Source organism: Dipodomys merriami, unplaced genomic scaffold (assembly GCF_024711535.1).
Source record: "Dipodomys merriami isolate MVZ:Mamm:240054 unplaced genomic scaffold, mDipMer1.0.p SCAF_2, whole genome shotgun sequence".
NCBI classification, from domain to species: domain Eukaryota; kingdom Metazoa; phylum Chordata; class Mammalia; order Rodentia; family Heteromyidae; genus Dipodomys; species Dipodomys merriami.
The window spans coordinates 50,410,573-50,424,355 of NW_027203381.1; the positions used below are offsets into that span (position 1 = coordinate 50,410,573).

The following is a 13,783-nucleotide window of genomic DNA, read 5'->3' on the forward strand; positions in this document are numbered from 1 at the left end:
CTGGTGGCTCATGCCTGTAATCCTAGCTATTCAGGAGGCTGAGATCTGAGGATCGAGGTTCAAAGACGGGCAGGAACATCCGTGAAACTTATCTCCAATAAACCACTAGAAAACTGGAAGTGGCGCTCTGGCTCAAGCAGTAGAGTGCTCACACCTTCAGCTGAAGAGCACAGGGACAGCGCCCAAGCCCAGAGTTCAAGCCCCACAACCGACAAAAAAAAAAATTAAAGTATGATTTGTACTGAATGTGCATATAGCTGTAAATTCTGAAGAATGATTATCTGCCTATTTATATGTTTATATATATATAAATATATATATATCACTCCATATAGATTCTTCTATATATAATGGTATATTATTTTGATTTATGCTTCTCAGATACTGTATGTTCATCTAGATTTACCATATATTCCTGATCCTATCCTATACTAAGGATACACTAAGAATGGTTTAGTTTCTGCATGGGGTAGTTAGTTGGCTAATAGTATAGGAAGGGGAAAATGACTTTGTAAGATCAAACAGCATGTCACGGCTACTTCTGTTTGTATAGTTAGAATAATATGTAATTTCTGAGTTGATTTCCTTCCTGTGTTTGACTAGCTGTGAAATTAAGGAACAACTGTTAAGACAGTCAATCTAATCTTAAAAACTAAAGTAAAACTAGGAACCTATTATAACATAGTCTGAAAAGGGCATTTCCAATGTTCAGGCCCTACTTCTCAGAACTTTCTCCAATAATAGAAATGTTCTGTGTTGTGTTTTCTGATGTGGTACCTTCCAGCTGTGTTGAGAACTCACAATGTAACTGAAACAATTTTAATTTAATTTAATTTAATTTTTTTTTGTCGGTCATGGGGCCTGAACTCTGGGCCTGGGCGCTGTCCCTCAGCTCTTCAGCTCAAGGCTAGCACTCTATCACTTGAGCCACAGTGCCACTTCCGGCTTTTTCTGCTTATGTGGTGCTGAGGAATCAAACCCAGGGCCTCATGCATGCAAGGCAAGTGCTCTACCACTGAGCCTTCACAGCCCGAATTTTACTTAATTTTAATTTATTAAAATTTAGAAAAGTTTTGGTGTTAAACTGCACAGTAGCATAGCTATAGATAATGATAATGTTTTCCCCTCTTTTTCCAGGATGAGAATGGGATAAATAGACCAGTGTGTTCCTATGTCAAACCACTTCGAGCTGGACGACTTCTGGATACCCCAAGGCAAGCAGCAAGATTTGTTAATGTCCTTGGTTATGAACGCGCTCCTGTTATTGGAGGAGGAGGTAAACAGGAGCAGTGGTGCACTCTGCTGGCCTTTCTCTGTAGAAACAAGGTACCATACACGCATAATTACAGCAGTACAACATAGCTATTTGGAAATGATAGTATACTTATGAAAGAATTACTTTAGGAAAAATGCACATGTACATGCTGTCAGCTGGAACAAGTCAAGTTTTTGTTTTGTTTGTGCTGGTCCTAAAGCTTGAACTTGGGGCCTGGTTGCCATCCTTGAGTTGAGGCTAGTGCTCTACCACTTGAGCCATGGCTCTACTTCTAGACTTTTTAGTAGTTTAGTTCAGTGGAGAGAAGTCTCACAGATTTTCCTCCCCAAGCTGGCTTTGAATCATGATCCTCACATCTCAGCCTCCTGAGCAGCAAGGATTACAAGTGTGAGCCACCAGTGCCTGGCTTAAACTTTTTTTAATACCATGTTTTTTGTTGTTTTTTTGGGGGGGTCCGGTCATGGGGCCTGAACTCTGGGCCTGGGCGCTGTCCCTCAGCTCTTCAGCTCAAGGCTAGTGCTCTACCACTTGAGCCACAGTGCCACTTCCGGCTTTTTCTTTTTTGCTTATGTGGTGCTGAGGAATCTAACCCAGGGCCTCATGCATGCAAGGCAAGCTCTCTACCACTGAGCCACCTTCCCAGCCCCAATACCATTTTTAAATAACATATAATATCAGTATATAAAGGGAACAACTTAAGAGCCAGGTGCAGTAGCTTAAGCCTATAATCCTACTTAGGTGGCAGATTGGGGAATCATAGTTCAAGACCAGCCAAGGCAAAATAGAGGTTAGTGAGACTCCATCTGAACTCATACCTGGGCATGGTGGCACACAAGCAACATTAGGAAGCATAAGTGGGATTTCAACCTAGGCTAACCTAGGCATAAAGTGAGACCCTACCTCAAAAATAGAAGCTGGAGGAATGGCTCAAGAGGTAGAATGCCTGCCTTGTAAGCATGAGGCTATATGTTCAACATCCTGTACCACTTCTTGCCCTTTCCCCCATAAAGAATCAGCATCTTTAAATTGCTTTTGTAGTTTCTTCCTTAATGTGATTTAGAAATTAAGTTATAGAGCTGTGTGTGGTGACAAAATCCTGTCATCACAGCATTCTGGAGATGGAAGGTAGAGATTGACAAGTTTGAGCTCAGCCTGGGCTATCTAGGAAGACCCTGTGCCCCAAAAAACTGAAAAAGGAACCAGGTATAGAGTGAATAGGAGATGAGAACAATGGTTCAATGGTATAATTCAGTGTTAGCATTTACTCAGGTCCTACTTGTGTGTGTAAGTGTGATAGTCCTGGGGCTTGAACTCAGGGCCTGGGTGCTGTGCTGTCCCTTACCTTTTTTGTCCAAGGATAGCAAGTACTCTACCTACCACTTGAGCCACAGCTGCACTTCTGGCTTTTTGGAAGTAAATTTGGTAGTCTCATGGACTTCTTGCCGGGGCTGGCTTCTAACTGTGATACTCAGATCTCAGCCTCCTGAGTAGAGGATTACAGGTATGAGTCACTGGTCTGGCTATGATAGGATCTTGCTTTTTTGCCTTGTGCTGGTGTTAACTGATTTTTTTCTGATACCTGCTTTCTAAGGAGCTGATATTAACAGGAATAAGCCATTTCAGCTGGCTCATAATTTTTTTTAATTGTATATAACTGTATCAAAGGGAATTTGGAAAAAAAGAGAAGCATGTGCACCTCTCTCTCTCTCTCTCTCTCTCTCTCTCTCTCTATATATATATATATATATATATTACCCTAATGGAAAGTATTATGATAACTTTGCTTTTTCCCCTCCTTTTTCATATATACCTATTTCCTTAAAATTCCTTAAAATATATACACTATAACTCACAAGTTTTCTTTTTTTTTTTTAACTGAATGATATGTTGGCTTGCCCATTCATGTCCTTTCTTCATCTATTAAAGCCTCTTAGTTTTCCTTCCATTAAGACTGAGTTCTTTGTAAACTTCTGGGTCTAAATGCCTCCTATATACTGTTAGGACCATCAGATTTATGAGCACTAACTTAGAAAAGTAATTAGTGTATCTTTTTCTTGCATTGTTTCAGCTTAACATGGGACTAATGTGAAAACATTTATTAGTAAATTTTCATTGTAATTTTGTACTTAATGAAATAATATGAATACTTAATTTTATTTTAAATGCTTAAATTCATTTTGTAGGGAGATTGTGAAGATCATGCTAATCTTCTGTGTAGTCTTCTTCTTGGATACGGATTAGAAGCCTTTGTCTGTGTTGGGACCAAGGCAAAAGGGGTACCGCATGCATGGGTTATGACTTGTGGAACTGACGGAACCATCACTTTTTGGGAGAGTTTAACAGGACACAGGTTAGTCAACTAACTTCATAGGGATACTAAAGCATAAATATTTATTTTTATAGGACTGGGTACAAAGCCCAGGTCTTGTGCATGCTAAGTTTGACACTACCTTTGAGAGGTACATTCCCAGTCATATGTTTTTCTTTCTTTTTGTGCTGATACTGGGGTTTGAACTTAAGAGCCTGGCCTTTTTTCAGAGTAGCCTCTTGAGTAGCTAGGATTATAGATATGAGGCTTTAGCACCTGGCACAGCCCTAAGTATTTTAAATTAGAGAAATTTCATTTATAACAATGCTATTCAAAGGTACATGCTTATACTTCAGTTATTAGAAGTTTTTTTCTTGAAACTATGAAAGCTATTTCACTTATAGCAGCTAAGTAATGAAATCTAAGGAAAAATATGGTACTCCTAAAATATTCTTTACCACATAATATTGATAGAAATATGTCACATTGACTTTTAGTTTTATGTAATTGGTAAACTTTTTTCTTGATCATCATCCCTAAGTTAGCACATAAGTTTGGATTATACATTAGGGAGTTTTTGTTTTATGTGCTGATCCTGGGGCTTGAACTCTGGACCCTCTGAGCTTTTTTGCTTATGGTAACTTTCCTGCCTTGGGCTGGCTTCAAACCTTGATCCTCAGATCTCAGCCTCCTAAGTAGCTAGGATTATGGGCATGAGCCTGTATGTACCTGGCATAGAGTCTTCTTTGGAAAATTTAATTGGGTAACAATTTCATGGTGGTAATCCCACTAAATATTTATTTCAGTACTTAGTTTGTCATATTTTTGAAGTGAGCCTCCTCTCTCCTGGAGTTTCTTCTTTTTCTTTGTTTCTGCTATATTGCTGTCTTACAATTTTAAATTATTCTTGTATATTCTTTCTCAGGTTTTCTCTTAAGTGTTAAGAGTTCTAAAGATAACAGCATTGGGCACTCTTTTCTTCCTGGCTGATGATCATTTTGATTAGTTATGCTTACTGTATAGCTATTTTAGTTATATCTTCTAAGGTTAATTTTTTTTATCTTGACAGTGGGCATAGAATAGTCTGTTGTTCATGGAATAAAATTGGTTTCTATAAATATACCATGTAGTTAGCCTAGGGAAAAACAGGTATTAAACTTTATGGCCTTAATTGTTTGGATAACTTTTTTTTCCTTCACAGGATACCGTCTTTGTAGTTTTTGAATTGTAACTAGGGGAATTATTGTTTGATTTTTTTTTTTTTAGGTACATCCACAAACCTATCAATCCCGATGAACCTCCATCTGCTGAACAGCCCAAACCATTGTACCCATATAGAACCATTGGTTGTGTTTTCAACCATCAGATGTTCCTGGGAAATTGCCAACCCTCAGATGCAGTAGAAACGTGCGTGTTTGATTTGAATGATGAATCTAAGTGGAAACCCATGAGCGAAGAAGCAATTAAGTCTGTGTGTGCTCCAGGAGCTACCACATCCCTTCCTCCTTTCCCACCCCTGTGTGCATCTACAATTGATGCATCAGTAACAAGTAATGAAATAGAAATGCAGCTGAGGCTCCTGGTGTCAGAACACAGGAAAGTAAGTAACTAATATTGAAATAGTTGATTGTAAGCTTATCTGGTTTTTTTTTTCCTGTTAGTATGTATGATAGTGCTAGTCATTATCCTAATCAAAAAAGGCAAATACAGTCCCTACCTTTCTTTTTCTCTTTTCATTCCTGATATTTTCATTTTCTATCTGTTAAGGTGTATTGATTGAAATTAGACTTGGTATTGCAGTTGAAAATGTGGCATTAATTGATATACTATCAACTCATTCCATATTATTTTCTCCCTTAATGCATCCTGGAGTTCTATTGGTCTTCCTAACTGCTTCTTTTTTTGTTTGTTTGTTTGTTTGTTTTTTTGTCGGTCGTGGGGCTTGAACTCTGGGCCTGGGCGCTGACCCTCAGCTCTTCACCTAACTGCTTCTTACATGATGAGGGCACTTCATTGAATTATTTCTAATGACTTCTGATTAAAACAGTGTGTGCTGTTTAAATAAATTTTAACAGCACATCTTTATGAAGTGTTCTCTTGCTATCTTAGCTTCTCTTTTATATAAAATGTTCTAGCTCAGGTAAATAATAGGCTATTCAAAGATATAATGATAAAAGCATGTTATCTCACTGGCAAAAAAATGTTTCAAACATAGTTACATGAGAATTACATTAGAAGATTTTCAGTATGAACGACTATTGAAATATTTAACACATAGGAGATTTATCGTCTGATCTTATTTTTCATAAATGTCTTTGATATTCTACTAATTAGCCAAAAATATAGGGGTTCAGACAAATTTTGTCTCCATCACCTCCTCTGTTCTCTTTCTTTTTTTTGGTTGGTCGTGGAGCTTGAACTCTGGGCCTGGGTGGTGTCCCTGAGCTCTTCTGCTCAAGGCAAGTGCTCTACCATTTGAGCCACAGTGCCACTTCCAGTTTTCTGGTGGTTAACTGGAGATAGGAGTCTCATGGACTTTCCTGCCCAGGCTGGCTTTGAACCATGATACTCAGATATCTCAGCCTCCTGAGTAGCTAGGATTATAGGCGTGAGTCACTGGCATCCAGCTTTCTATTCTTTTTCTTATATTAGTTATATAGGGGTGGAAGGATTTCATTCATTGTATTTCCACATTTGCGCTGTATTCCAGGCTTATCCTCTGTGTCACTCTCTGCTCTCCCTCCCTGCTCAAAAATATCTTCAACAGGTTGTCATAGTTAGAATTAATCTGTTTGCTTGTTTGTTTGTATTGGGTCTGAGGCTTGAATTCCAGATTTCTGGTGGTTAAATTGGAAATGAGAGTCTTACATGGGCTTTCCTGTCCTCAGTCCTTAAATCTCAGCCTCCTGAGTAGCTAGGATTACAGATGTGAGCTGCTGGTGCCCAGCCATTTAATCTGTTGTGATGGCATTCAACTTAAACTCCTTCATTCTCTCTGTCAGACTTACCCTCTCCTGATATCCAACCCCTGCACTAACAAAAACAAGTCTATTTCTCTTTTACCAGGCCCCCATCCCCTTACAGTCCCTGCTTTTATAAAGCTTGAAGTTTTAAAAATGATGAGAGATCAATTCTAAGACTCAAAAATTGCTGGATCCACTACTTTTTATATAATTATTGCTTCCTTCTAGAAATGAGGAATGTTGGACTTACATCAGACTTTTGTGGAATATCACTATTAGTATTCCTCTTTATGAAGTGGCTTATTCAGATAATTGCTCCATTAAAATATTGAATTATGCTGCACCCTTTGGTTTGTGTCTGTAATTCTAGCTACTTGGGAGGCTAAGTTTAAGGGCAGCTTAGGCAGAAAAATTCAAGAAACACCCATTTCAACTATTGAGAACAGTATGTGCTTCATAAGAGGCTAAGATTGGGAGAATTACAATTCCAGGCCAGCCAATGAGACTCCATATCAAGGGATAAAGTTGGGCATAGTGGTATGCACCTGTCATCAACTACTATAGGACCTAAATGTGTCTAGGCAAGAAGTGCCTTATCTCAAAAATAACTGGCACAAAAATTATTTATGGCTGAGCGGTAGAGCACCTGCTTAGCAAGTTTGATGCCCTGAGTTTGCATCTCATTACTGCCTCCCAATAAACCCTGGATTTTTTTCACTCCCCCCCCCCCACCCCGCCCCAGGCTTGTTTCTATTTTTATTGTCTCATTGTATGTAAAATGGTACTCAGTTCTGGCTTTAATTTGCATTTTTGTATTACTAATTAAAATCAAATCTCTTGTCTATGAATCACATAGATTTTTTAAAATTTTTATTTTATTGTAAAGATGCTGTAAAGAGGGGTTACAGTTACATGAGTAAGGCAATGAGTACATTTCTTGTTGAGCATTGTTTTCTCTTCCCTTGTTGTTTTCCCACTATCCCTTCCCTCTCCTCCCCTGCCTCACTCTCCCCACCCCTTCCCACATAGATTATTTTATTTTATTTTTTTTGGTCAGTCATGAGGCCTGAACTCTGGGCCTGGGTGCTGTCCCTCAGCTCTTCAGCTCAAGGCTAGCACTCTACCATTTGAGCCACAGGGCCGCTTCTGGCTTTTTCTGCTTATGTGGTGCTGAGGAATCAAACCCATGCATGGGAGGTAAGCACTCTACCGCTGAGCCACCTTTCCAGCTGCATAGATTATTTTTGTAAAAGACCTTGCGAAAGATTTTTTTAAAGGGTCATTTAAGATGAAGATATTAGCCAAGTGTACATATTTCTCATACTTCTCAGGAGGCTGAGATCTGAGGATCATGGCTAGAAACTAGCCCAACTCACTATTCAAAGCCAGCCCCAACAGAAAGTCCCTCTGAAATTATCTGTAATTCATGACCAGAAACAAAGTGGAGTTGTGGCTCAAAGTGGTAGAGTACTACCCTTGAGCAAAAGAGCTCAAGGACAGCACCAAGGCCCTCAGTTCAAGCCCCATAACTGACTGTTCCCCTCTCCCCTGCAAAAAAAAAAAAATCTCCTTTGACTGAGGATGTAGTTATATGGCAAAGTACTTGCATAGAATGCTTGAAGTTAGATCCTGGGTACCACAAAATAAACAAGCAAATAAACCCAAACTTTAATGTTCAGCAAAAGAAACCATGAAGAGACTGAAGCCTTTGAGTGGGAAAAGTTATCTGCAATATATTAAACCAACAAAAGACCAAATTTAAAATTCTTATAAAAGATTTATGCCTCATTCATTTTTGGTGTTTATTAAATTCTACTTCTTAGGGAAGCTCTTCCATTTTTCTTTTTTTGTTTTTTATTGTAAAGATATTGTACAGAGGGGTTACAATTACATGAGCAAGGTAATGAGTACATTACCTATCAAACATTGTTTCCTCCTCCTTTGTTTTTCCCCTACCATCCCTTCCCTCCCCACCTCCCCAAATCCCCCCCCCCCCCCGCAAGTTGTAAAGTTCATTTTCAACATAGCGTCTTGTATATCTCATTGTTACAATGGGTCTACCTGTATCCTTATTTTGTTATTTCCCTTCCCCTCCCCAAATTAGAAAAATGTATACAAGATTCAGGGCACTGACATCAAATACAGTGAAAACAGGAGTTATACTGTGGAGGAAGAACATACAAGAGAAGCAAAAAAATGACATAGTACCTTTTAAATATGTTAAAAACAATAGCAAGAGAGAAAAAAACTACTTGTGTCCCTATCTTGGGGTTCATTTCACTTAACATCATCTTATGTGGTCATATGTACATAGCTTTTGACCTTTTCTGCTTGTTCTAGACTTATACTAGTTATTGCAAATAAGGGAAACCATGGGACCTATGTTTCATTTCCATTTTTCTTAACCCATAAATGTCGATGTGATTCATTAAATATGTTCTCTAACTTTACCTTTAATATATTCCTTACTTGGAATTCCTGGAACATTTGAAAGAGTATTTTGTAGTTATGTTTTCAGCAGTGGAGTTGGCAAGAGGATCTTACTGATTATACTTCTGGACATGAAAGCCCTTCATTTAAAAATAATTTATTGACATCTATTAAATAACCAGGCATATGATGTGCTTTTGTAATCCTAGCATGTGGGAGCAGGGCTAAAGAATTAGATCACACACACACACACACACACGCACACGCACACACGCACACACACACACACACACACACTTCTATCAAAAAAATAAGGCTGAGTGTTGTCTCACATCTATAATCATAGCTAAATCAGGAGGATCACAGTTCAAAGCCAGCCCAGGCAAAAAGTTTTCTATACCTCCTCAACCAATAGTTGGTTGAGTATGCATCTGTTGTTTCAGCTACATGGAACATATAAATAGGGAGATCACAGTCCAGACTGGTCCTGGGCATAACACACAAGAGACTATTCAAAAAATAACTAAAGCAAAAAGGGCTTTGGGCTTGACTCAAGTACTAGAGTATCTGCCTAGTAACTCTACTACCACAAAACCTTTCATCCCCCAAAAAAGAGAAAACATTTTTTAAATAGGTTTTTTAAATGTTAATATGTTTCACTTTTCCTTTTGTTATAGGATCTTGGCCTTACTACTGTTTGGGAAGACCAACTTTCCTACCTTTTATCTCCAGCTTTGGCTTCTTATGAATTTGAGCGTACAACAAGTATATCTGCAGGCAATGAAGAATTCCAAGATGCCATAAGGAGGGCTGTGCCTGATGGTCACACATTTAAAGGGTTTCCGATACATTTTGTGTATAGAAATGCAAGGCGTGCATTTGCCACATGTCTCCGGTAAGGTGTCATTTATGGATTCATAATGTTTTTGGCTTAGGAATCTTAGAACTCAGTCTAGTAGAATCCTGGGAGCTTTAGCCATGACTTACGCTCTATTACAGATTTCGATTCATTGGGTCTGAAAGATAGACCTGGATAGTCTGGGATAATTTTCCCAGTGACTTTCCAGTGAGTATAGGCTACTCAGTTGAAAAGCTCTGATCTTCTCTAGTGTACTTACTTTCTTTTCTTCCCTCCCTCCCTCCCTCCCTCCCTCCCTCCCTCCCTCCATCCCTCCCCCTCTTCCTTCCTCCCTTCCTTCCTCCCTTCCTTCCTTCCTTCCTTCCTTCCTTCCTTCCTTTCTTCTTTCTTTCTTCTTTCTTTCTTTCTTTCCTTCTTTCTTTCTTTCCTTCTTTCTTTCTTTCTTTCTTTCTTGTGAGGCTTGAATTCTGGGCTTAGGTACTGTCCCTGAGCTCTTCAATTCAAGGCAAGCACTCTACCACTTGAGCCACAATGCCACTTCTGGTTTTCAGGTGGTTAATTGGAGATAAGAGACTTTACTGCCCAGGCTGGCTTTGAACTGTGATCCTCAGATCTCAGGCTCCTGAGTAGCTAAGATTACAGGTGTGAGACACTGGCACCTGGCATTTCTTTTTTTTTCCTTTTTTTTTTTTTTTCCACTGAGTACTCTACCACTTAAGCCACAGCTTTTTTAGTGGTTAGAGATTAGAGTTTCATGAACTTTCCTGCCTAGGCTGGCTTTGAACCACCATCTTCAAAGCTCAGCCTCCTGAATAGCAAGAATTTCAGATGTGAGCCATTAGCATCTGGGTGCTGTAGTGTAATTTCCTAAATTTATAGACTATTAGAAAATAGTATGAGAGCTGGGCACTGGTGGCTCACGCCTGTAATCCTAGCTACTCAGGAAGCTGAGATCTGAGGATCGCGGTTCAAAGCCAGCCCGGGCAGGAGAGACCGTGAGACTCCTATCTCCAATAAACCACCAGAAAACCGGAAGTGGTGCTGTAGCTCAAGTGTAGAGCGCTCGCCTTGAGCTGAAGAGCTGAGGGACAGCGCCCAGGCCCAGAGTTCAAACCCCACGACCGACAAAAAAAAAATAATAATAATAATATGAGTAGCTCAACTAAAACTTTAGAACCATTTTGATAATGTTTTAAAATATTTAATACTTCGTTTTTTTTAACGTGGTTGTGCAGGTACTGGGGCTTTAACTAAGGGCCATAGTGCTTTCACTGACAGCTGGCGTACTAGCACTTAGAGCCATGCATCTAGTTCTGAGGTTCTTAAATACTTAAATATTGACTTAAGTAGAAAAAGATTAAATCTATGGTTACTTAAAAGTAATTTGGGGCCAGGCACCAGTGGCTCACACCTGTAATCCTAGCTACTCAGGAGGCTGAGATCTGAAGATCACGGTTCAAAGCCAGCCCAGGCAGGAAAATCCATGAGACTCTTACTTCTAATTAACCACCAGAAAACCAGAAATGGTACCGTGGCTTAAGCGGTAGAGCGCTAGTCTTGAGCCAAAGAGCTGAGGGACAGCGCCCAGGCCCAGAGTTCAAGTACCATGACCAAAAATAAATACACACACACACATAAAATTCTTTTTTTGGTAGTGCGGAGGTTTGAATAACAGGCCCTCATGTTTGTTAGGCAGATGTTGCCATGGGATCAGTGCCCATATATATCCCTTTTTACTTTGGTGATTTTTCAAATAGAGTTTTGCCTTTGCCTAGGCAGCCTAAATAGTGATCCTCTTAGTTGTACTTTGTGTGGTACTGCATGCTACCACATCCAGCTTTTCATTAAGTTGAGATGGAGGGTCTTGCGAACTTTTTGTCCACACTGGCCTCAAACCATGATCCTCCCAATTTCTGCCTCCTAAGTAGTTAGGATTATAGGTGTCAGCCACAGGAATGAGCTCTAAATTTTTTTTTAATTAAAAAAATGTTACAGTCATTCTTAGTTGAATACATTTTCATTATTTAGGTCTCCTTTTTGTGAAGAAATAATTTGTTGCCGTGGAGACCAGGTGCGACTGGCAGTTCGTGTTCGAGTATTTACTTACCCTGAATCTGCATGTGCTGTTTGGATCATGTTTGCTTGTAAATATCGCTCAGTATTATAAGGTTGACATTTCAATTAGAACTGTATCTGTCTCTTATTTAAATTTTTACACATGGTATATTATTAGCTGTTTGAATGTTTCTTATTTTAAAACCACTCTTATTTGGATGTCATATTTCATTTTTGTATAGAGCTGATTGATAATGTTTTAAAAATCATGATGTATGTATTTACAAAGTACAGATAAAAAGCTTGTACAAATCTTTATTGTGTTTAGTATGAATTAAATAGATACTTTATTTTAATAAATGGTATTTTATTTTCAGGTACTCAATAGTTTATGAACAAAAATATACTTAGTTTTCTTTATGCTAATAAGTAATCAAGGAGGTATTTCTGTAAGGGTTTGGGTCATAGTCAAATCAATGATTATTTTTCTTAGATAAATGAGAATATATTAAACAAATTAGGAGAAACTAGCTTTACAATACCATTACATAAGTGAAAACACATTTTGCTTAATTATGATAATACAAGAAAAGCATAAATATTAGTAACAAAGCACCTGAAGGTACACAAATCATTTATATAAATATTTATAAGACTGAATTGGGTAGGTACTTCAGAAAATACCGCTGTAATATGTTGTGGGTTTTTCTGTAGTTAATTTGTCTTTTGTTGCTGAATCTCTCTGGTCAAAAAGATTCATTCTAGTCTCTCTAGCTTCCTTCTGAAACCATATTTTTTCTTTTTCACTGTGATAAAAACACTGATGAACACCAGGTGCCAATGGCTCGGGCCTGTAATCTTAGGTACTCAGGAGGCTGAGATCTGAGGATCATGGTTTGAAGCCATTCGGGCAGGAAGTCTGTGAAACTCTCATCTCTAGTTAACCACCAAAAAAGCTAGAAGTGGCGCTGTGGCTCAAGTGGCAGAGTAGTGACTAGCCTTGAGCATATACCACTTGAGCCACAGCACAACTTTTAGTCTTTTTTCTGTTTATGTGGTACTGAGGTATCAAACCTAGGGCTTCATGCATGCTAGGCAAGCACTCTACCACTAAGCCATACTCCCAGGCCTAGGTTATTTTTAAGTGAACAAAGATAAAGGTTAATAAGACTGCCAGTTCGACTCTGAAAGAAGCTGTGATAGATGTCAGGCTTGCCTGTTAGTCATCTCTGCACGTTTTGTTTGGTTTTGTTTTGGGGGTGATAGAAACCCAGGCATCCCTCCTGCTAGGCAAAGCATCCTACCACTGAGGTGCCCTCTCAGTCCGTCGTGCACAGTCCCTAATTTAGTAGGTTTGTCCATTGATGGTCTTAAGAAAGTACATTATTCTTTTCATTTTCATCATTTAAATTTCAGTACTGTAACAAAAATTATTTTTAAACACATGTCCTGTCATTTGTTAGACAGGTGCACTGTCACTGGAACCATGCCCCCAACCCTTTTTTCCTTTAGTTATTTTTAAGGTAGAATCTTGCATTTTTGTTCAGGACTGACCTCAGACCATGATCTTCTTTCCTATGACCTCCTATGTAGCTGACATCACTGTTGCACACCAGCATGTCTCACTAACTTGCTTTATCTGTCCTCTAACCAGTATCCTCCCAATGAGTTGGCATTAAAAGCATGAGCCACTGCAGCTAGTTGTAAATTATTTTTTATTTAAAATCTAACTATTTTAAATTGTTTGTATTTTGACTGTGCTAAATTTGAACTTAGGGCTTTGCACTTGCTAGGTAGCTGCTCTATAACTTGAGTCTTGTCTCTGGCCTTTTTTGGTTTCATTATTTTTCATATAGAGCCTTGCTTTTTGCCTGGGCCCATTGGGAAGACAT

The 13,783-nt window shown here is 38.8% G+C and overlaps 1 protein-coding gene across 8 annotated transcripts in view; it reads left to right on the forward strand.

Moving 5' to 3' along the window:
• Nucleotides 1–13,783, forward strand: part of Cep76 (centrosomal protein 76) — a 31,322-nt gene that overhangs the window by 14,179 nt on the left and 3,360 nt on the right. For 6 of the 8 annotated variants that reach the window (XM_070029606.1, XM_070029603.1, XM_070029598.1 and 3 more), the window contains 5 exons: nucleotides 1,138–1,326; nucleotides 3,460–3,626; nucleotides 4,851–5,184; nucleotides 9,655–9,872; nucleotides 11,865–11,980. In XM_070029606.1, coding sequence (XP_069885707.1) covers nucleotides 1,138–1,326; nucleotides 3,460–3,626; nucleotides 4,851–5,184; nucleotides 9,655–9,872; nucleotides 11,865–11,980 — 1,024 coding nt within the window. Of the gene's footprint in view, nucleotides 1–1,137; nucleotides 1,327–3,459; nucleotides 3,627–4,850; nucleotides 5,185–9,654; nucleotides 9,873–11,864; nucleotides 12,128–13,783 lie in introns of those variants that run through there. The other 2 variants (XM_070029604.1, XM_070029601.1) reach the window with 1 other exon arrangement.